General features: G+C 41.7%; 2 protein-coding genes and 1 long non-coding RNA gene across 4 annotated transcripts in view; 1 reads left to right on the top strand and 2 right to left on the bottom strand.

Annotated features, from left to right (window-relative positions):
* SPECC1L (sperm antigen with calponin homology and coiled-coil domains 1 like) overlaps positions 1–13,476 on the bottom strand; it is a 66,454-nt gene extending 52,978 nt beyond the window's left edge. Inside the window, exon 1 of one of the 2 annotated variants that reach the window (XM_074606577.1) lies at positions 13,293–13,476. The gene's annotated coding sequence lies outside the window, so the exon portion shown is untranslated. Of the gene's footprint in view, positions 1–12,685; positions 12,817–13,292 lie in introns of those variants that run through there. The other variant, XM_074606579.1, reaches the window with a different exon arrangement.
* Positions 13,477–13,701: 225 nt separating this feature from the next.
* LOC141750823 (uncharacterized) lies at positions 13,702–16,951 on the top strand. Its single transcript, XR_012589800.1, has 3 exons — positions 13,702–13,839; positions 14,385–14,508; positions 15,655–16,951. It is a non-coding gene; the product is annotated as an uncharacterized LOC141750823 (long non-coding RNA).
* Positions 16,952–21,046: 4,095 nt separating this feature from the next.
* The window catches only part of BCR (BCR activator of RhoGEF and GTPase), a 102,905-nt gene continuing 99,700 nt past the window's right edge, over positions 21,047–24,251 (bottom strand). The window contains exon 23 of the mRNA XM_074606576.1: positions 21,047–24,198. Within this exon, the coding sequence (XP_074462677.1) occupies positions 24,109–24,198 (90 nt within the window). The 3' untranslated portion in view covers positions 21,047–24,108. The remainder of the gene's footprint in view (positions 24,199–24,251) is intronic.

Raw genomic sequence — 24,251 nt, 5'->3', positions numbered from 1 at the left:
ACAGAAGCAACAGGAAGTTCCATTTTAAGACACTGACAATATTTGTTTATAGTTTCCAAATTCCCTTTAGCTCTGAAAGCTGGCATGAATAGACACAGAAAACTTTGTTTGCTGTTGCAGTTTCATCATCAGAATGTCAAAAATGCACCGGTCCTGCCATATGGCTACTAGTAATCAGAACGCCTTCACAGAAGATTAAATAACCGAGACATAATTTGAAATGGGACACTCCTTAGAAAACCAAAACCCAAACCAGAAAAGCCCCATGAAGGTAATATGTTTGCTATGCACACACAATTTTAAGTGCTACAACTGCCTACTAAACTCCAGAAGCAGATGCTAATATTTACAGGTAGGACCAAGTTGCCACACTTACATTTCTTGCCTTTTTCATGTTTATGAGTTGAACACTTAGTTATCTTTTGATCTTATTCAATTGAAAACTAAAACTGAAAAGACCAAAGAGGATAGAGTTGTTTAGTAAAACTGGCATAATTACTATTGAATGATAGTTTTGATGTTCTACAGCCTACATAAAAATAGTTGTCCATAGCATGCTTGTGAAAGAATCAAACACGTTTCAGCGCACAGCTTGTTGTGAAGCTGACTGCATTTTAAAAATTACTTCCAAGAAAAAACTATACTCTTGCAGCAAACCAAGTAAATCAGAACCATGGCTTTCTGACAGCTCGTAGAGCTAGTAAACCGGTGCTATAATGAAGGTTCAGGTCCTGGCAACGATACGACTAGCATACATTTGGGCAGAGCTTGACAACCTCGCCTGGCAATCGAGATAAAGCAGTAACTCCAGCTGGCCTGCAGACATCCAGCAATGGCCACCTACGATACACATTTATCAAGGCTACAGAGCACATTCATCAAGTCTGACACATCTTACAACATGCCAGATACACATTGCACACATGATCTTTGCATGCACTGTGAAAGATCGATATATTTGGGATCCACTCATTATAGCAAGCGATACAGTAAAAGAACCCACAAGATGTAATCTCAAAAAGAGATCTCAAAAGGCTAACATTAGCTTTCACAGTACAAACCATTTATACTCTTACGAATATATCACAGAGGTCAACAGTGACAAAAGACTGTGTGAAGTCAAATGTTTCTCATCCGTAATGATTTGTAAAAAACATGTATTTTAGAAATGTTCCTAAAAACATGCAACAGTATTTGCTTCAAGAACAGCAACTGCATAGCAAAGCCACGTAAATAAGTGAAGCTAAACAAAGTAACTCAGTATAATCCTCATGTTTCACCACAGCATTAATTTAAAATATCCATAAATTTGACATTGAAAAACACTATTTGTGATTTACTGACACTCAAAGGCAGAACCACCTTACCAGAAACTTCAAAGATACTTAGAGGCCAGGGAGGGTTACGTACTGCCGTTCATGTTTTTCTTCCAGAGAAACTAAGTTCTAGCAATTACTTTCTTACTGAAAGGAGATTGCGTAATTATAGTTTAAAAACTGAGAAAAAGATACAAATGAGTCCAGCTTAACTTAAAATAAGGAGGAGACGTTAATTAGCATTACGGGTTCTAAAAGCAGCTGCTCACTCAGGCTCCTAAAGTGAATTTATGACCTCTCAGTGCCAATTTCTCCCCTCCTGCCTTCTCCAGGAAGGAAGAAGAGGATGGGGTTTCAGCACTGAAAACAGAAGACATCAATATTGTTGAATTTTAAGTGGAAAAAGCCCTACTTCACCCACTTTCTCAAATGACAGATATCGCAGAAAATACTACCTTAATGCTTCTAAACAAGAACACACCACACTCCTTAGGAAGACACAGTATTAGGAACCAACAAAAAATTTGTCTCTGCCCAACACTAAGTTTTAAAATAAGAAATAAAATGGTCACTAGCCAAAGCTTTCTGAATATTAACACAGAACACTAATAATTCAAATGAGAACTAAAATTAAACTAAAATTAAAACAATCACTATTGTTTTAAAAAACAAATACTGCATATAAAACTGTAGTTCATATTTTGCCCTAGGGAGAAAGCCAGAATTACTGAAGACTTCCTTTCCCTCTACACACACCCCATCCCACCTCAAAAAAAAAAAAAAAGAAAGAAAAAAAAGAGGGGGAAAAAAAGAGTGAAGTAGGCAAAGTAGGAGATAACACTAAAAAGTTGCAGTGTTATTAAGAGTTTTAACTCCATGAGATAGTCAAGAGAAACTTTTGGAAGTGACTCATATCACAGTACTAAACAAAATACTCATCTATCAACAGACACAAGATGTTACTGGAAAACATTTGATTAATGCTAGCACTACAGTATCAATTATAAAATTAATCAGGATGGAAAAAAGCCAAAACAAGCGCAAAAATATCAGATAGAAAGACTGCATTCCTAAACTAAAATGTAACTATTCGCTCTAACCTGTACCCTTTCCCAGACGCCTCTCTCTCCACAGCACACATAGCACAGGAATCAAAAGGGAATCTAGTTCAGGAGCGGCTCTCCTTGCTCTGGTGGAGGCATGTGAAACCAGTCCTGCATTTTATACCAACTGCAAATACAACTCCATAAATAATAATTTAAAAGTGTTTTGCCCAATAGCGTGGCTCTGCTCTTTACTGTAAACTGATATGATACATCCACCCAGGCAACATGAAATGCTTTCAGGGTTACTCTTATGTACTCTTTAGAAACCTGAAAACTAAGGGGTGTGGGGTTGTATGATTTCTTACTGTGATTATTTTAATGTCATCCATTATTTAATATTCTTACTTATTCTAATATTGCTGTCACAAAAGTAAGGCTCAATTACAAGGGTACAAAAATAGTTTCCTGTGCCTGTAAGGTGAGAGAGGGTCAAGCAGCAAAGAAAGTATTAGTCTTTTGCACTTGGTTGAAAATACAAAGTATCGAGAGGTATTAAGCAGTTTTATCTATTAAAAAATTGTGAATTATGAAGAAAATGATAAATAATCTTAGAATTATTTTTTTAAGAGTTCCAGAAAAATAGAAACAATTGATCGCTCAAATTTGAGGATACTGAACATTTTTGAAACATCAAATACCCAAAATGCAGAGGAAAATGGAAATATTCACATCCAAGAGCAATGGAGTCAGTACACTTTCATTCTCTATTTGTACAAGGTTCTTTGGTTTTGATATATTTAGGCTGACAACTTTTGCCCAAATAATTAGGGAATGACATTTTTAGGTCACTTTCACAGTCCCAAAAGACAGAACTGTGAAGCGAAGATCATGAAATACAGCCTCCTCAATCCCTTGTAAAACACAGATTCAGAACTTCTCCAAGTCTCTGCAGGTAAGACAGCGTAGTCACCAACGACTCAATGTCTAGGATAGGAAATAAGCTGCATACTAAGAGACAGAGTTCTCTACTTTTATAATGTCCACAGCTCAAACTTTCAGCCTGCAAGCTGCAGAAGCACTCTAAAATGACGTCTCTTGCTCAATAATTCCAAAAACATAACCCATTAACCACTGGATTCCAGAAGCCCAGAGCAAGCAGTGCATTTGTTTTATTGCTTAAGACCAAGACATCAGTTTTAGTGACTTGAAAGTTTGCTGATGCTAGTGGGTTATTTAAGATACCAAGGATAACAGGAAACTGCATGAAATAACAGAAGACCCTTATGAGACTAACTGGACAATAAAAACAGCAAATAAAATTAAACGTAGGTAAACACAACGCAATCTATCTCTTGGGGAAAACCAACCCCAGCTTCATATATAAATGTGCTCTCAACTCATCAACACTGCTCAGCAAGACTTCAGTGTTTTGATTCACAGCTTCATTAAACTACCAGTACAGTGTTTGGAATGAGGCAAAAAAAGCAAAGCAATTCCAGGAATTACTAAAGAAAGAAATAGAGAACAAACCATAAAACACAAATATTGCACTCAACAAATCTACCCATCTACCCGCACTTTAGTTGGTACGTGCAGTTCTGGTCTCTCAACCTCAAAAAAAGGATTTCTTACAGACCTCAAAAAGGTTCAGCAAGGGGCAAAAATAAGATCAAAGGTATATAACAGCTCCCATGAGACATCTCACAGGGGATATGATAAAAGCCTATCAAACCTTGAATGGCATCAAGAACGTAGGCTGGGACTGGCTGCTAACAATCCCTTCCAGTACTAAAACTAGGGACCAACAACTGAAATTAGAGCCAGGTACAAAATAAGAAAAGTGAGCCGTATTTTTAATGCAGACTGGAAGAATTCTGTGGCTGGATGAAGCGCGAGTGAAAGGAGAGACTGGACATGCACAAGGTAGAGAAATTCCCTAATGATGCTAAACAGCTGAGCACAAAGGCCTCAGAAACCCCTCCGAGCCAAAAATAATCACGGGGTGGGAAAGCCGTCAGGGTAGGAGGGGAGACTTTGGTTTTGGGTCTTTTTTCCCCTGAGGCATCTGCTCACAGCCATGGCCGAACCCGGAGCACCAGGTGGGATGGATCCCTGCACCAGGCAGGGCGGTGTCTGCTACGTTCTTATGCCGTGAGGAAAATATACAGATGTCAATGATTTATGGGTGCTGCAATTTTGGAACAACTGCTGCAGGTAGTCATTTAGAGAGGAAAGACTTTCCTATTACTTTCTATTTAAAAAAATTTCCATTAGAAGGTGTGGAATCACAAAAATAGGAATTCTACCTTTAAGTTATGTTATCCACCCACTGTCTTCAAGCCACACTTGCTATTGCTACTTCTCTTTTAAAACCAAAGGGAGGAAAGACTGGAGCTTTGGGCAAGAATTGGCTGTTATACACCTAAATTTCTCTACTCCTTCTTTGGAGAAAACTTCAGAGCTGTAACTGCTGTGAGCAATGTGTAACCGTTGCAATACTTAACATTCCAGACAAGTGACAGGAACATTTACAGAAGAACTCCTAAACTTACGAACTGTGCTCTAAAAGCCTTTTCATAACAAAATTAAATAATGTACTCTTGTTTTCAAGCTCCTACTTTAAACAACCGCTATGTCAAAACTGCCGAGGAAAGAAAAAGCAACTGTTCATCAACTAAATCCAAGTGATTTTTCCTAGCGTGAGGAATCTGTTCCACAAGGAAGGGGAACACTGTCCAAAAGTCGGTCCTAGCACAGACTTCTACATTGACTGCTCCTTCAGAAGTTTTTTTTTTTTTTTTAATTGCAGTTTTGGAAACCAGAACAAAAGACCAGGTAAATCTATATCTTACTGGTATCCATCCTAGAGCTGATTAAAAAAATATTTTAAGTACCCCATAGCCACCCATTAACTATGGCTGCTCACACTAGAGATGAGAATACCATCCACATTACTACTACACAGGTTTTGTTTCATTGGTGTTAGAAACATCCTTATATCTGAAGGCAGTCTGTGTGTCCCTCAGTGCAAGCTGAGAGAAACTTCAACCAGCAGAACACGACGAAAGAAACAGAAGGAGGAATATAACATGTAGAATATTAGTCCAATAAACATGGAGGAACACTAAAACCTGGTTTTGGCCATGGAGTCATTTTTCAGTCCTTTTGGTAAATTTCACAATTGCATCCAAATCTTAAGCTGTGCACTAACATATGATGCAATATATACCTATTTTCAGGATAGTAATTACTCCTCTATGTTAAATTTTAAAGGCTTAAACAAACTTAGCAGGAATATCAACCTCCTCTGTAAACCCCTTAGGTTTATATTCCAATAAAATACAACCAACTCTTATTTTGGCACTGTAGGTTTTCTGGGCAAAAAAGATCTTAACAGAATAAATTTCCAAGGACTAGCCAGCTTTAACTGTAAGAGCAGCTAGTCTAAAAAGTGATGCTTGGTCAGTTAACCAGGTTAACTGAAAGCGAGATTATCTATCATCATTCCAAGCAGTAAGTGTTATTACAAAAATCAATAACCCTCCAGTTACAAAGGTGTATTTATGTCACATAACACTAAGTATATACTGTATTCCTTAACCAACAATTAGATTCCCCTGCACGCATGGGAATTTTCCTTGCACTGCCAGAGAAGTACTTTTAAAACCAGCAACGGACAACTTTAAGACCGGTGAATTTGGCTGAATAGCACGCCAAAAGGTGCACAACTACCACAAAGGATTCCTTCTGTTTCGAACTAACTAGCTCAGCAGATGACATTTCTTGCAATGTACTCCGTCTCTAGCACAGCTGTTCCCAAAAGTGCCGGCTGGAGTAGGTGACCAGTGGTGACCTTTTCCCCTTTTCTCCATTCAGAACATTTTCAGCTGAACTCTTGTCCCACCAACCGCAGCAAAGGCTTCTGCAGCATGACGTTCACAGGAAGAAGAAAGGGAGGCAGTAGGCTTGCTGCCATCAGAAAAAGGGGGACAGAGAAAGGACAGGCAACATGGTGTTTTCAGGACCTAAACCAGCAGCTCCCACCACAAGTACGTTACAGGTGAAACCTGTAAGATAAGTGTACCATGCTCATCCAAAACACTCCATCAGATCTTCAGTTCATGAGAAACCCCAAAACGCCAAATCCTGTTTCCAGTATGGTTACGATGACAAATCTGTTCTTGCCCTCTGTTGACTAATGTAGTCTCAACTTGAGGACTTTCTATTGCCTGGATTTCTGGAACTGGGAGGTGACTGGGTCACTATGTCCACTTCACCACCAACCTGGTTCGGCAACATTCCTGAAGGCATTGTACCAAAAAAAATTGAGAACAGGAGAAGGATCCAGAGATACATCCCCCTGAGGACCTTCCCAGCCCCCAGGTGCTTGCAGCTCTGGGACTCCCAGCCCCAGAAGGACCCTCCTGGTCTCAGCTGGACCAAGGGAATGGCCCACGCGCAAGCCAGCCTTGCTAAGGCTGGGGGAGGGAAGTACCTGCTAGGGATTGCTTAAGATAATCATGAAAGTAATTTAATTGTACCCTGCCACCAAAAGAGGCAGTCCCACCCCTTCTTCAGTCCTCTCCCTTCTTTCAATTCTAAAGATCATAGCTCATTTTTTGATGAGTTGGTTTTTCAGTCAGATCAGGACTGATCTGACTCACCTTATAATTGCTAGATACTATGCAAAGGAAGCAGCGGGACTAGGAACAAGAAGAAAGGCTCACCCCTTCTGAGATGGTGTAGGCCCAAATTTGTTTTAATTCAGTTTCAGGCTATTGGACGCTCAGCAACAGCCCCAATTTAAACAAACCTCTTATTGCTGCCCAACCACTTTCCAAGCCACACTGTTCTGTGGAGCCACATGGTAAGATAGATGAGGCAAGAGATGAACTGTGTTATTTCTAAGCAATCAACACAAGACAATACAGGGCACTGACCACCACAAAGGGTCGAAACGCTGACTATCTACGGGTTTGAATTCTCTGCTCCGACCCACATCTTCCTTCACCTCCAAGGCCTGTCAGCAGCAGCACACTCATTGCTTAGTTTAAAATCCTTCAGGCTTGGCAGACAGCAAAGAGACAGGACTGCATGCAAATCTTTCCTAAATACCCTGGTATCACTACGGGAGGAGCATTTACCTACCCCACTATGGAAGCCCAAGGACATACATTTGAGTTATAGAGGAAAAAAAGTCTTGGGGACAGGATGGAGAGACTCCCATTTATTTGCAGCCACTACTTTTTTTCCCTCCCCCAGGAAAAAGGATAAGATACTGTTTCACTTCCATATTTTTATTCCAAGCCTTACAGAAAGGGGTGAATCACTAACCAGCTTATAGATTCCCTGTTTCCTTGGAAAGTTTGGCTGTTGGAGCAATGCAGGACACTATGAGGGGACGGAGCCTAGGAAAGCACCAAAAGCACTAAAAGCCCAGGACGAGTACGGCATCCCTAACTGATGTGACTGCTGATGTGCTGATACCACCATGGAATGCCAAGTGCCTAACACTTCAGCACTTTCCATTGTGAAACACTTTTATGGCATTTCTTTGAGAAGCTCCTATACCTCCAGGTTTCATGGTGAGCCTTTGATGTTCAGCTGAAGGCCTGGGAATAGTTTTCCTGTTCCCTCCAGAAAGATGTAGTCTGTCTACTAAAAAAGGCTTTACTGAAGGAGTTATTTTTTTATAGTTATGTAGTTATTTTTTTCCTCCAAGTATCCTTTACTTACAAGACTAATGTCCGTAAGTTATAGACTTAATGGAATTTTCTTCTGTAGACAGATACTATTTATTTTTTACAGGTATATATCAGTAACATTTCCTTTCCATTAGACTCAGTGTGTTACTTACACTACTAACTGCATCTGGAAGAAGAAAAAGACCAACGATGACAGCACTGAAGAAAGGAGGATAGGCCATCCTTCAAAATCCACAATGCTCACTCAATTAAGCAGATTTGAATAGGTAAAGAATGATATCTACTGTGGAACAAGGATACTTCACTATTAAATCAGAACCCTGGGTTCTATTCCTACATCTGCCCATTTTCCCTATAGATTTGAGACAACCAGCTCCCTATGTCTGAGCTTGGTCGTAAATCACAGTAATACCTGTCACAGCAAATGATCCGAACCTTTGGAGATTAACAAGGCAGCACCCTTAAACTTTTTCAAAGTCATAGCGATGCCAGTAATTACAGGTTGAGGAAACCCTCTCCTGTAGTTTTGTATAAAGTTGGAAAGAAGAATAGCAATAGTTTGGGGCAAAAAAAAATAATACTGTGTTAGAAAGCGTTCATTCTAACATCTTAATTCTTGATGAGAAATTCTCAGTTATAGTCAAACCGGGTGATATTGCCACATTCAAGGATGTATCTTGCATTTACAAATCATAAATCAAGAAAAATTTGATGACAAGAACTTCCTTCAACTGTACGTATTTAAGAAGTTCATAATTTCCAGAAGAGACACATAATTGTCCAGTTGATATAAACGAGTGCAGATAAAAAGCAGCCTTGCATGATTTTGTCATTGCAAGGAAAGAAACATGGGTTTTTTTTGGTCACAGAAAAAAAATAAAAGCAAAACTAGAACTTCAAGCGAACAGAGTTACTCAGTCAGATTTGTGATAGGAATCATGTCTATAAATAACAGTTTTATTTTTTTTTTCTTTTCCTCCAGAAAACACCTTCAGGGACTTGAAGGAAATATTTGCCATTAACTATTACAATACTGGTTACCCCTTAAGGAAAAGCAAATTGAAACAGTGAAGACCATTTTGGGCAAAGAAAGAAAGGCTTTTGACTGCACAATAGCCGTTCCTTTAACTGCATACTCATTATCAAATCCCAGTATCATTTACCTTGCTAAATAAAAGAAACTGTAAGCTCAGCACAACCTGGCAACTCAGTAAAAATTAAAAAAAATATATAAAAATTTTAAAAATCTATAGCTAAACAGAGAAAGTCAAGCTCTAATAGATCACTTTTATGAACTTGTCCGTGTCAGTTAAGACTTGTCAATATGAAGACTGCCAACATTTTATCAATGAACAGTGAAATATGTTGAAGGAGCCTCTCCAGCACCAACCCTCACAAAGCAACAGAATTCTGTAGCCGAAGTTTCAAGAAGGCTCCATCTGCCAAAACCACTGTGTGCTTTTAATTAAGAACATATATCGAAATGTAAGAAGAACACAGAAAATTTCAAGGAGTGTTAAGAACGCCAGCCTCTTGGTCAAGCTTTCCACCCACCCCCTCGAATGTATATCCCATCGGAAATCATTATTCACCGCATGTACCTGTGCAGAACACGTATCCTACACTGGCTAAATTGGTTGACCAAAGTCAGGGAAATGTCTTTAGCATCAGAAAAATACTAATACCTTCAGGCTGATGTCATCAAATACTTCAGTTGAGTATTTCCATACTACCTTTATTATTTTTAATACTATTTAAATACTAGATATTAGATGCTCGGTTTATTTTCCTGACTAAAACTGCATATATACCAGTTAGTTGCAGGCGATCATTAGCTTGGCTTCATTCTGGCAAACAGTACTGGAAAATAAAATTAACTGAAGTTTTATCTTTCATAAATGTCAAACCAAGTCTTGAAGTAAAAATGAGTTATTTTTTCTCTTGACATTTTACTTAAGTGCCTTTACAACCCTTTAATATGTAACAAATGGCTAGTTCTAAATTATGATTTTTTTTTTTATACTGAAACCTTGCAAATTGATTCCTTTTAAAAAGTCTGTCTCCTTCTACCTAACTTCACAATTTATTCTTGTATTACTCTTTTTTTCTGTAATTTGGGAAGCTACTTGTTCTGCTACTTATTTGCAACGCAGTGTCAGTTCTTTGCAAAACTAAGGTATCCCGAGATGTTTATTTACAAAGATGAAGATCAAAAGTTGTAGTGCCTTTAAACAAAAAGTCCTCTTTCCCAAAGAAAATCATGCATGTGTGTGTGAAAACTCTAATGATGAATTATTTATATGTTAAAAGATAGCATACTATGATTTTTTGCAGGCTGCATTAAACTGTTAAGTGCTCCAAATGGCAGCTTCTCTGATCATTTCAGTTGGAATAAGCTCAAAAGAAACAAGTAGTATGTTCCTTGTGACTAGTCACTTAAGGCAACGATTAAGTCTATAACTCAGCTTCGAACACCCATTTTTTCTCCCTTTTTCAGTATAAAGACTATAAATAAGATCAAATGGGGTGATTTTTGAAGCCAGGAATTACAAGCGTAACATTTCTTGTGCTGTTTTTCCCACCGAGCAATAGAGATTCAGTCACATTAATAGCTTTATACACTTCTAGAACTGGATCCTAGGTGGCAAGACAGGCTCCAACGTTGCAAGATCAAGGCATGAAGAAAAGTACTTCTGAAGTATGTTAGTGAAAGATCTTTTAAGGAGCTTCCATCACATGCCTCTACCTTCTGAGAACGTGTTTTCCTCTAGCACAGACTTATTTCCGTTCACCAAGTTACTCGTAAGTATATATTTATCCATACCTAAAATGTTAACTGCACGTCATCTCATCTACTCTGTACAATGAATCTTTGCAGCATAAAAAAAAACATTCCAACATGCACTTAGACAGGAACTTCTAAAACTCATTTGCTACACCTTACACTAGCAACTAACACAAGCCAGAGATCATTCTCCAGTCTGGAGGTAAACCTGCACTGCTTGGTTTGTGACTACACAGCGAAAATCGCTTTCCCCTCTCCCCCATCTGGAAAAGGGGGGGTCATGGTCCATGTCTGTTTGAAGAAGTCCTGGCATCTGCCACCTTTGAATGATGCCCAGGTATGGCTAAGGAAAATGCTAGGTGGCCTAGCTAAGCCATGCTAGCGACCATGCTGACAATTTACATGCCAGACCTCACCCTAACACTCAAGTATTCTTTGATTTGCAACTATAGACACACTCTCCATTAAGGGAAACCTTCATTCAAGCCTCTCCTCAAGCCTGATGCAGAAGGCACCTTTGGTAGCACACTTGGAAGGCCACAGAGATCACGCTGCCTTAGAACACGGAGGGAAAAGGAAAATACTGCAGAGATGTTAAGCTGCAAAACACAACAAAAAGCTCAGTCCATGAGAATTGGAAATCCCTGCACGAAGGTTTGCCCAAAGTGACAGTCCATTTAATAAAACAGTCCTTTATACCACTAAAGAGAGAACACAGATCTTTATTAATGATCAGACCAAAATTCATGTCGACAAATGGCGCTCTGACTTGAGCACATAAAAGAACTGAAAAGTTGACTGCAGTGCTTATCTAGATGGCATCATATTTGACAGAAATAGTATAATAAGTTAAAAAGATTTGAGGTGTTTTGTTCCCCACAAGTCCGCATTGTATTCAATAAAGAAAGAAAAAGAAACATTGGTCTTCAGACATACAAAAACACCTGAAAAAAATCAAGTCTTTTCTCTTATTTCACATAGTCTACCAGCCTAGAATCTGATTTTTCCATTAACTGAAAAATAAGTGGCAGTATTACAAGAAACAAAAGACCACTCAGGTCTCAGTTTCTCAATTTTAATCTCAGACTGTTTACAATGACCTGCTCTTTTCATTTTTGCTGGCTACTACCTAACAACAATCAACTAGGCTGGAGGGGGGAGGAGAAATTGTACTTCTGAGCTACCGCAGAACTATATTATGATCTGCAGATTGTTAAAAGCAGCCACTGGCTGTAGTTTGCCTCCATTTCAGCAGCCAAAGTCCATACCATTAATTAAGCAGGAAGCAGCAACAGACGGTTTATGTTTGCTTTGGGGGTGAGCAGAGCTTGCACTGACTATGTCCTTTGACAGAACCTACATTGCTTCAGAACACTTTTCACACAGTGGAACCATTTAAAAGACAAATTTTCTGCTACAAAAGAGCTATGTTTTTCAGATCCTAGCACAGACAGACACTACATGCAATCACAGACAGCAAGAAGCTGTTGTGGAGGGCAGCGTGCAGTTTGCTGAGCATCAGCACCACATTGTTTTTCTCTGAGGACACTGAGTATAGAAGACTCTTAGAACAGGCTGTGACACTGATTCTGGCCCAGCTACAGGAACCTGCTTTCCTCAGGCGCTACCAGGTCACGTAAGGCTTGCAAGAAGGAATACTGTGAGGCACAGGAAGGCAGGCAGTGGGCACAAAACTGGAACTTGGGGGATCGTTGGGCTATAAAAATGCAAAAAAAGGGCACTCTAGACAAGCGTGAGACCAGAATCCGGACAAAGGCCCTCCCCGCCACACCAAAACCCAGCTACAGAGGTGCGACAGTGTGGGGACTCTACCTGTCTACTCGCAGAGCTCCCACACGCACGCCACCGTCCCTCTCCGCAGAAACAAGCCAGCAGCGCGAAACAAACGATTTCCCCGCGGGATGCAAACCCGAGCTCGCCCCGCTGGCCGGGGACCGCGGAGTCCTCCGTTACCTCACCGCCACCGGTCTCCCCCGGGGCGGCTCCAGCCGGCAGCGCCGCGAAGGGACAGTCACAAAATGGGTGACAGGGAGGACGCGGGGCGCTGGGTCAGCGAGGGGAGGGGAGGAGAGGGAAGGGGAGGAAGACGCCGCCCGAGCGGGCGGCCCCTGAGGTGCTGAGGCGACTGTCACCGCTGCGGCCGGCGGAGAGGGGCGAGCGGTGCGGCGGCAGTGACAGCGCGGCCGGCGGCCCCTCGGGGCAAAGGGTGCGGGCGCCGGTGAGGAGCAGATCGAGCCTGGGGGCGGGAAGGGGCTTCCCGCGGCGGTGAGGCGCTGCGGCCGGCGGCAGCCAGGCGAGCGGCGGGAACCCGGGGCACAGGCCCTGCCGGGGCCTGCGCGGCGACGGGCGACCCCCCGGTGGGCGGGCGGGCGGGGGTCGGGGCTGGGCTAGGCTGTTCTCGCCGGCGCTCGGCGCTTACCGGGCAGCCGCCTCCTTCCCGCTTCTTCGCGGCGCGGCCCGAGTCTGAGGGGACGGGACCGGACCGGACCGGACCGGGCCGGGCCCGGCCGCGCGCGCCGCCGGCGGGAGGGGGAGGGGGGCGCGGAGGGGCGCGCGGGGACGACAGGGACCCCTCCGCCTCCGCCCCGCCCCTCGTGGGCGGGGCCTCCGCACTGCGCACGCGCCAACAGCCCCCCCACCGCCTGGGGGAGGGCGCGCGGCCCCGGGCGGCGCATGCGCCGTGGCCTCGCGCCCCGCCGCCGGGGAGGCGCCTCCCGCCGCACCTGAGGGCGAGGGCGGCGGCGGGGCCGGGAGCGGGGCCGGAGCCCTGCGGGGACGGGAAGGCAGCCGGCTGGGGCTCCCCACGGCGTTGCCTGTGGGAGTGGCGGCCGGGAATTCGGCGGCGCGATGCCCGCCCTGGCGACAGCGTCCCGGCGCTGAGGGGGTCGCGCTGCCCCTCGGCTGAGGCGGGCATGTGGGGCGGGGCGATGGCGGCGGCCCCGGCCCGAGGCCTGGGTCTCGCTCTGGTAAAACACCATTTAATTATTATTATTTTTTTCTGGAATAAACCCGTAGATTTTAAGCTTTAGAGGAGCCTGGAGGAGGGACCCCGCGAGCGTGCAGCAAAGCGTGAGGGTGCGGCGGTGGCGGCCCCGCGTCGCCGTTACGGCCCCAACGAACCGCGCTTGGGCACGGGGCAGTGGGGGGCTGAGGTCTCCTAAAGCTCTGCCTTACAGTACAATATTAGATAAATTACAGCTTCCCATTCAAATCAAGACAGTTTAAATGTGGTGGAGAACAGATTTGGCTTCTTAGGTTACAAGAACTGCGTGTGAACACAAGCTTTCAGACTTCTTGCTCCTTTTGAAAGGCTATGCTAAGCTAAGTTTTGTTATGCAGGATGTATGACTGCTGTCATGAATAACAAGCAACTGCAGTTAATAAACCCAAATTACAGTGTTGGTGCTTTAGTGGGAGGTGTAGCAGAGTCTGTATTTACAGGCATTGGCTGGAAAGTGCTATGAACACAGTAACTAAGAAAATGTGCTGATTTGACATATCCCTGTGAAAGTTTCCCCATCAGGGTTTCTGTTCAGCTCAGACCACGGATTAAAGCCTCTCTCCCAACAGCAATTCAGCTCTTTTATCAGAAGAAATGCTTCCGTGTAAGATTGTATTGCAGCCTCTCCCTTGAGGTACGTGCCTTCCTAGAATTCAGAGGGCTGCAGGTTGGTGAAGGCAAGAGTGATTTACAGTCCTTGTTCTTTTGTCTTGGGTGCAACTTAATTTTTAATATTGTAAATCAAAGTAGATTACATTTCATTAGAGTTCCCTTGAAAATGGAGAGGATGGATGCTTCCAGATGTTACAACATAGTTTGATTTACATTGTGGGAAAAATTTACTATTTATGTGTCTTACTAAGTTAGTCATTTTATTTAGATGTCCTTCCCAGTCCATTTCTCCATCTGTCTGCCTGTTCTTAGCTGGCGGGGATTCCCCTGGAAGGCTGCTCCGCAGACATGGTGTGCTTGTTTGACATTGAAAGGCTCCTTTATACTTAAGTAATATTCCTGATTAACAATATGACCAATGTCTCTCCACTGGGTTTTCTGATCCATGATATGTTCAACAAAATGTTGCTCTGTGTTTCTACCTTTGGATCGATTAAGTTACTTACCAGTAAAAAAATGGCATTTCAGTGACAAGCAGCAGCATTACTTCTGTATTAGAGATGTGAAATACATCAGCATTGTTTTGTACAATGTATTTCTTGCAGTAGCCCACAAAGGGGCTCTGCTTTCTGTTTCCTAGCAGGAAACAACGTGGTTCGTTCAGCTTGGTGAATTAATGAACAGGCAGCTAGTTGACAGTGCATGTGGCTGTTATCCTAGTTCAGGAACTTAAAGGTCACTGAAAAAACCTGCATGATATTGCAGCATTATATCCTGTAATGCATGCAAGAGCGGTTCAACTGCCTACTAGGAAAACTTTCTCATTGTGGTTATATTCTGGATGAGATTGCCCAAGAGGATTACAGAATCTCCATAATTGGAGGCTTCTAACAAAGAGCAGACAAATGTCTCGGGAGCGGGGCAGGTACAGCTGATCCTGTCTCAGACTGATAGCTGTATCCTGCAGGGCTTCTGGGGAGCAGCTGCCTCAGGGCAGCCAGCCCAAGCCTCAGGAAGCAGCTCTAGGGCTGCCTGGAAAATGGGAAGACACCTGCTCTGGAGGGGACTGTGTAGCAATTTGCACAGAACATCCATGGTTATTATGCACTCGTATGTTCTTTCTCATCCTGCTCCAGCCTTAAGTTTTGTTTGTTCTTTCTTGTCACAGGGAAGTAGAGTACCGTAAGCATGTACTGGCTGAATTTGCACAAGCTCGTGCTCTGCGATTCATCTCAAGCCAGCGGCAGCGTTCAGTGTTGCTCACCCAGGGTCTTCAACTGGGGAAGGCAGCTGAGAAGCACCAGCCTGGTAGTCAGTGAAGAGGTTGCGGCGGTAGGAGCATCGCTGTGTGAGCAGAGCTCCTGGCAGGAGCCAGCACTGGGGGTAGGACATGGCACCTTCCAGGCTCACTCAGGGGCGGCCTAATACAGCTCAGCATGGTTGCGCTACAAAGATCGGCTTTCTAATTGAGTGAGATCATTCATGTGAGAAGAATTCCACATTGAAGCTATCTGAAAACTATTTTATATTATACAGGTACACCACTGGTAGGAAGTATTAACAATAGTTACTGAGTTTCCCCTCCTTTTCCAAATTCAGAGGTAAGCATGACATTTTTTCTTGACCTGCATCTCATTTCAGTGTAGTTTTGAACACGGTACAGTCAGGTACGTTTTTTGTCTGCTTTGGATGTTGTCATTGAGACATGTCATCTTTGGGATCCACACTGAATGAAAATCAGAGAGCTTTCAAGCAGGCATTTTTTTTATTGTAGAGGTGTATATTTTATATTAAATTTGGACTGTATTAAATGCACTTTAATTACATTATTAATTTAAATAATATTTGATTTAAATAAAACACCAAGAGAACTTGATTTAAATAACTGATTCAGTTTCCACATTGATTGCTACAAAAACAACTAATTTCATGCAGCGTTTGAAGAACTAGAAGCCAGAGCTGATTTCTTAGCTAGTATGTAACTACAGCCAAAGTGTTCTGCACACAGATGTAAAGGTGATGATGTTTTGAGGCTGGCTGCATTCTGAAGTAGTACTCCTACAAAAGGAATGATACCAATCTGAAAATGGACTGTGTTGCCCAGCTACTTCTCTACCTTGCACCTAAACTATTTCCACGCATTATAGTTGGTTTAGTTTAATACAGTAACAACCCTCTACTAACCTCTAGATTTTAGGTGATACAGCTTTTACTTTGTAAAACATAAAATAGCTTTTCTTTTGAAATGCCAGTGTTAAAATTCCATACCTCTGGCAAACTCAGTTGAATGCAATTCACACATTCAGTTTAATGTAGACCTGTTTTTTAGTTAAATAAGAGAAAACAAACCTGACAAACATAGATACAGGAGATTTTATTTAACATTGTGTACAAAGAAAGGCTACAAATGCCTTTTTTCCCCCAAATACAGTTTTTGGATCCCTTTTTCATACCACTTTTCTCAGAAAATTAAAAAAAAAATAATCCAGAATTACATTCCCCACCCTTTTTTTCCCCTTTCCTTTTTCCCCTCTTTGGGCCTAAACTGAGAGATGTTTAGCAGTACAGTTTCAACACCTTTCAGTATTAAACTATTAGGTTTTCTTTTCCAAAACCAGAGCGCTATGGGATACTGAAGCACTATCAACAGCAGTATAAAATGTCAAAAACTGACTCTGTAACATGGTAGTGTTAAAACAATGCCAACAACATTAACTCTGATGAAACCCCAAATTAGCCAAACAACAGCAAGTTGTCTTCTACACCTGATAATTTAGCACTGATTATATAATTTAATTGTATTTATATTTAAATAAATAGTCTTAACTCCTTTTCTTGGAATTCTTCATGGATTATAGACACTTGTAATACTAGAGATAAGAACAAAATACACAACTTACATATGCAAGAGACAGCTTAGTTTTATTTTTTTTGCTGGACAGCCAGAGAAAGGACAACATTTCACAGCATCCTGCTGTGAGATCATATTTAAATTCGCTGTTTCATTGTGGTGCTTCTCAGTCATCCAACACAACAATTCCTTACCCTCTTTGCTGCCCTGGAACCACTTTTACTACCGATAGCCCAACTCTTGAAACCTCTGTCCCTGTGTAGCTAAGTTTTATCCAGGATTCTGCAAGTTTCATATGTAAGTATAAAGCCCAAAACAAGATTTCTCTTAGGCTGTGAGAAGCGTTAGAGGGATTAGAGGAGGCTGTTGTGAAGAAATGACCTTTTGCTATGGCAGGTTTCACATTACCACCTACTATATCTGAAATAGTTTTTAGATATGGATCGCGTCTCAGTTGACTATTTGTGTAATCCCTAGAGTTAGTGTAGTCCCAATTTCTCCCAAAATGGGACTAAAATGGAGGAAATTGGAGCTACTCTGTGTATATTGGCATTTGATCATTCAATTAGGCACAGTAAGAAGGAATCGGATGAGACTTTTCCTGTAACTGCCTTCTGGGCCTCGCTCAGGCTGCCCCAGGGGAGATGTGAGTATCCAAGGACTGAGGCCACTGCACACTGGCAGGCTCTACTCGTCCTGATCCTTGTTTGGGGTCATCTGCAGAAAGCTGCTGTCTTCTCCTTCCAGACAGGAAGCTGTTTTGTACACAAGCCTGCCCTTCCCTACATCCACAGGGATACAACATGGCCTTGTCATGTAAATCATGCTGCAGATTAGAGAAATGGTTCATCTGTAGGATGTCTTGGGTTCTCAGAACATCTTGCCACCAGGGAAAAGACTGCAACAGTTGCACAAACAAAAGTTCTAGTGGAAAATAAAAAAAATAAAGTTTTCTCCATTCTGATGAACCATTTTTGACGAGAGGATTTGAACGTGATTGCAATTAAGACAAAGCAGTAGAGCAAACACTGGGGACTCTGTAATCATATTGATTCCCAAATATGCTTGAACAGGTGTAAATAAAAGAACCTTAACTCACAAACCAGGCCTACACAAGCTCAGAGCTTTAGCCGTACCTGGTCCATTCTGCACTGGAAGACTGGGAATATTTTGGTTATCTCCAGGGATAGCTCTGCAACAAACTGAACCTCCCTGTGGGGTGGTTCTTGCGGTGTAGAATGATGTGAAGTGGTTTCTGTTGGAAAAGGAGGGGTCTTCCTTACTGCAAGGTGAAACATCACAGTAGGAAATAAATGATATGGCAAATACTCATATGGTTTACCTGCATGTATTTACAATGGTCTCCAGTAATTCCCCAATATGATGGTAACACAAAGAGAATCAACAGTGGAGGCACACTAGGTCATTTAATAATTTTCTAATTCTTGGCAATAGCATTTGTGTATTTGCTTGACCTGGAAGGCCCAAATCTAGTGATATGGGGTCATGGAAGGAGGAGAATCAAGACAACACCTACACTCAGGTTTGCTTCAGTCCTGCTGTTTAAGCCATTTCATCATTAGAGCATGTTGTGGCATTTTATCTTTGCAGCCCAGAAACAGACTTTTAGCTTAAACAATAATGTGACTTTCTGGTTCTGTTCGCTTTTTCTTTCTTTGCGGTGGTGTTTCACCTACGGCAATACATGGACTCTATTGCTCCTCCCTATCTATTGCCCCTGGGAATCAAAAGGTAGAGCGCACGCGTGAGCTTTGCTTTCTTAGTACCGAACTGTGAATTTTCAGTAGAAAGAAAGAGGGGCTGCAGCACATCAGAGCTGGGAGGCTGCAGTAGCTAAATTCCTGGCGTTCCTATATTAACGTTTATTTACGGGCAAGACGGTCTTTGCTCACAGTTATCTAGGGCACAGGCCTTCTTCTGTAACTTGGAACATTCTTCCTGCTTCCAGACGATGCTTCTTTCGTTTGTGTTACTTTTAGTCCCTAAAACCTTGTTAGGCAATAATCATTAACTGTAAGTGCTTCCTTTAGAGCTTCTGTTGATTTTAAGGGCAATCCATGTATTTAATTCTATTAAATGAGAAAATTCATAGAACAGAGATGAACGTTTGTTTCATTCCAGTTGAGAATGGAGAGCTGCTAATACTAATGTACGGCTCCCGTATCTCAGGTGCAGGGACCCTGTGTTCCAGGAAGTGAATGGTATTGGGTTTATTTTTCTGATAACAGTACTATGACAATGTGAGAAAAGTTTAAAAATAAAAACATACCTGGACTACAAATTTAAGAGGGCATAAACAAGTGACTTGCTAACTACACCAAGAATTTGATTAATTTGATCGTATTTACTTAGGAATTGCCCTTTCAGATTTTTCTTCTTCAAGGAACAGAAGCAAATCCCTTCAGTCTAGCATGAATGTCTTGGTCTTCTGTAATTACAAGTCCCCCTTCTTTGTGAATTAAAGTAAAAAGAGAAAGCATAGGGGGTTTTCTTAAAACGTTTTCCATTTCTTACAAAAATTTCCATAATAAGAATGCCACACCTCATGTTATCCCAGTAGATGACCAAGCACTGAAACAAAAGGATTAACCAGCGAGGAATCAGAGAGGGTTGCGGTTTTGCCATCGGATTTTAAGCATTTTTAAAAACCATGTCAGTCAATTTACATTTTATACATTCTCAAAAGAATGGCACGTTAAGATAAATGAACACATTGTGATGCCTTCCAGTGTTACAGGGTGACAAACAAATTTGGAGATCCATGTATGCTTTAAAGAACAGTTTAAATAAACTCATAGAAAACTAACATAACCATAAAACAGATTTTTAAACAGGTAAAATGAATAAACTGTAAAAATACTGCATCTCCCATAAACATACTCTGTGGTTCCACCACCTTGTGGCCAACAAAGAAAGTTGCAGTTTTGCCTCGTGGGTGCACGCTGACTGCCTGGTATCGGAGCTGAAGGTCAGGCGGGCGGTGGGCATCAGCAAAGACAGTCCCCACACTGCGGCACTCTGCCCTTAGCCGATACACTGAAAAATAGCAGCATTAAAATACAGCCCGAAATAGCTTAGCTACTACCTCAACTGGTTAAAAGTGTGCAAGAATAAAGAACACCAGCAGCATTTTAATGGATGTGTTTCAATTTGGTTTCAGACGCTCCCCTCCCATACAAAGCACACACAAACACAAAGCGGAAACTCATCTAGTAACTGTTGTCCATCCTTGAAAACTTTTCCCACAGTTTGCTTTACTTAGCTTTTTAAAGTTTTACTCAAAAGCCTATTCAGTGTTAAAAAAAAAAATAAAATCCATGAGAATTGTAAACAGTTTCTAATTGCCAGGAAACTGATGCTTATTCCTCTAGTTAAACTGTAGACGCACAGACTGTCCTAATCATCTGAATTTCTTCAGCTGAAAGTTTCAACGTTTCAGATTCCTGTTACTGAAAGCTACATTTTTAGAAAGGTCTCTCCAATACACATGAAACTGAAAGAGCATAAACTCCCAGTGCACATGTAAAGGGTAATTTTTTGCTAGTTTGCTCTTATTTTGTTGATATTGTACCTTTTAATACAGAAAATTGAAGAGTTTGGTTTTCTGACACAACTCGCAAGGGAATATATGAGAGTCGAAATCAGAAGGCCTTCTCTAAAGCCAAGTTTTGCAAATCCCTTTTTGTTTAACTATGATAAGGCTTATTAAAAAAAATAACAAAGTGAAAAAAAAAAAACAACACCAAAACAAACCCAACCAACATCCCTGGGAAAACAACATAAAAGCCTTTTAGAAATACTTAATTTCTGAAAACATAGGACTATTTGAAAAAACTTAATTGCAAAATTACAGGAAATTCAAGAAATCAATTCTCGTATTTCAAATCAGTCCATTATTTCATCATCAGCAATAAGATGTGCTATCTTTTCCAGCCCAAAATTACCAGCTTTGGGGAAAACATATTCATACTTAACAGAAATAATTAACGGGTTAAGTTAAATTAACTTTTTTTCCCTGATCCACATGCCTGCATGTTAGATAGTGTTACATTAGAACCGAGCATTGTAATGAAAAACTAAAAGCAACAACCTGTAACAGTAACCAAAGCAAAAGCAATTTCTCATGGTTACATACTATAGATCAGTAATTTAATATTAAAATTAGCTTCCTGTATAAATAAAAATAAAAAAAACTTGGGCAAAAGTAAATTGGCACAGTCATTATGGTATTGCTTTCCAGTTTCAACACTGCAAAGAGCAGCCACAGATTCCAAACACCCAAAGGCCAAGGCCGTCACCCAACCACCTGGCGTAGTTTGATTGGGTTTTTTCCTTTTAAACGAAGCCGTGGGCAGCGCCGCTGCCTCCGACACACCAAACAACGGCTTGGAACAGGCAGGCGTGCAGCTCGCAGTGAAAGGATTGCTGTAGAACCGCTATGTGAAAATGAGAACAAATACATCAAAACAAAACCGTAGGGCGTGGTTTACTGGTCTACATGACTTGTCTTAAGTCAATGCTTTTCAGGATTGTGACTCATTTTTGCCTTCAAAAAGGCAAAAAAATACAATAAAATAAAAAAATGAAAATCATAAGCCTTCAAGTTTCCTTGCCTTCATTCCCTCCCTCCCCCAAAAAAGCACCTCCTACTATAAACACTTTTTCTGTTTTACGGGTTCAGAAGTTGGAATGTAGTGGAAATACATACAAGAAAGAAGGAATTTCTAGTTGTACATTACATTACAAAGAGGTTTGCTCCCAGACCTAAGGAGGGAGGGATACTAAGCAATATTAAATTCCTATAAGAATCCTTACAAAGCATGCAAAATATTGATATACTCACAAAATTGAAATTTATATTGGTTCCTTTTTGAATTTGCAACTTCACAGTACAATAATTTCTATTACGCAGCAGTCAGAATTACAGTGACTACAAAGTAATTTCCCCTTAATTTTTTCTTTCCATTTTGTTTGAAAGACTCCTTTGTTATTTTTATTTTTTCATTGAGAGGTTGCAGATCACCCATCAGAAAATGTGCAATTCAGCATAACAGGGGTCGCTTTCTTTGTTGTATTTCCCCTCAAATGGTGTTGACAACCTAACCCTACCAAGCTTTCACAGTCTGTCCCTTCCTCCCCTCCCCGTGCCGATTCCTTCCTTGTCTTCAAGCTGGACTTCTCACCGGGATGATGATGGACGGATGCCACTAAATGGATGCTGCATAACTGGGTAGGAAGTGAAGGGGGCCGGGGTACTTTATGACAGCGGAATCACTCCCGCCCCCCAAGATGTTTGGCACAACTGCTTCGCAGCCAGAATGCTTCGCTCGGGGTACCAGCGACTAGATTCCGCTTTCAGTTCCCCAGACAAACACTGCTGCCCTTTACAGAACCACAGAATATGCCCAAGTTCCCCCTGTGGCTTGAGCTGATGTAGGCAGGGAAACACAAAGTCGGTATTTGGCTGGGCCTTTTGTACTGCCGTATGTAGTTCCACAGAAATTTCTTCACTGCTCTTATTTAAAAGAGGGTTGGAATTTCTGGAGAACACACAACGCGTGCTACTTGCTAGATTGTCCGTAAAGTACATTCTGACACATTATCAAAGTATTTGTATCGATCAGAAAAAGACTCTTGTAAAGCAACGTACAAAGCCTCCAAAAATTCAAGTATCAAAAAAAAAAGATGTTCTGATAAAAGTTTGGAGTAAGCAGCCAGCCAAACTGATAGCCATTGATTATTTTTTTGTGTGTCCACAAATGCTTCAAATATTTTTGCAGGGATAACATCTTTTCTTTGGAGCGTTGGGAATTAACAGTCTTCCCAATTAATTTTCATTAAGTCTGACGGGGTCTAAGGAATTTAGCAATCCTGCCTGGATAACATCACCCCTGCTTTTATATGCAAACAAACAACAGAATCACAAACAGAATCCCTGTCTCTAATCCTCCCTGCCTCTCTTTAATTTACTGTATGTATTTCTAGTGTAACATCATTGGGTCTGGCTCCCTTAACCCAAATAAACCTACCGGAAGCGCAGCACAGGCAAGAGCAGGGCGTCTCCTTCCCCAGGGCTGCAGAAACATTTGCCAGGGAAGGGGTGGGTGAGACCAAAAAAGAGACACCAACCCAAAACATCCCCCAGACAAACCAACCGTTCTAGTTGTACACAAAACTGTTTCGTTTCTTCAGAACTCTGTTCAAATCAAGACTTGAATTTCTGAGGAGGGAATCACAGATCCCAGACCCTTCCCTTCTCCTCTCTTGCAAAGCAATGCTATTTTGTGGCCTAGAACAGTACTTTAAAAACAGCAGTTATTAAAGACACAGTTGTGATGTATCCTTTGACTCCCCCTCACCCAAAAAGGGGTATCCTATCAAGTGGTCCAGTAGAAATCTTGAAGATTCTTTATGATAAATTAAATCCATAAAACGAGGAATACCTTCTGTCACATTCCCAACAAGAATAATAGCCGCACTCTGTGGTGCATTTGTTCAAGTGTCTATTGCTCCTTCTAGTGGAGATTCTGCACAGCTCCGTCTCCAGTTCAGTTCTGCTCCTACCAATTAAAAGTAGAGATTCTTCTTTCTCTTCAGCCTGGTCAACAAACAGCAGAAGCACTGAGGGCCATAATTCCCCAGGACAGGAACAGGCCAGTAATGTCTGAAGAAACGCCAGTCATCTTTTTCTCAGGCGTGGCAGATTTATGCCAAGAGCAGTTTCTTGCATCCTGTTGGTATCGCAGGCACCTACACCTCTGTGGAAAAGAGAATGCTTTGCCTCTTGCTGTCTGGGGTAGGGATAGTCTCTAGCTGCAGGAAGTACAGAAGAACTTGAACCTGCAAAGAGAAAGAAAGAGGTGATGATAAAGCTCCGTTAACTCACTCTCATC

Source organism: Larus michahellis, chromosome 13 (genome assembly GCF_964199755.1).
Source record: "Larus michahellis chromosome 13, bLarMic1.1, whole genome shotgun sequence".
Lineage (NCBI taxonomy): Eukaryota > Metazoa > Chordata > Aves > Charadriiformes > Laridae > Larus > Larus michahellis.
The sequence above is the reverse complement of the archived record's forward strand: the minus strand, read 5'-3'. Positions and strand labels throughout refer to the sequence as shown.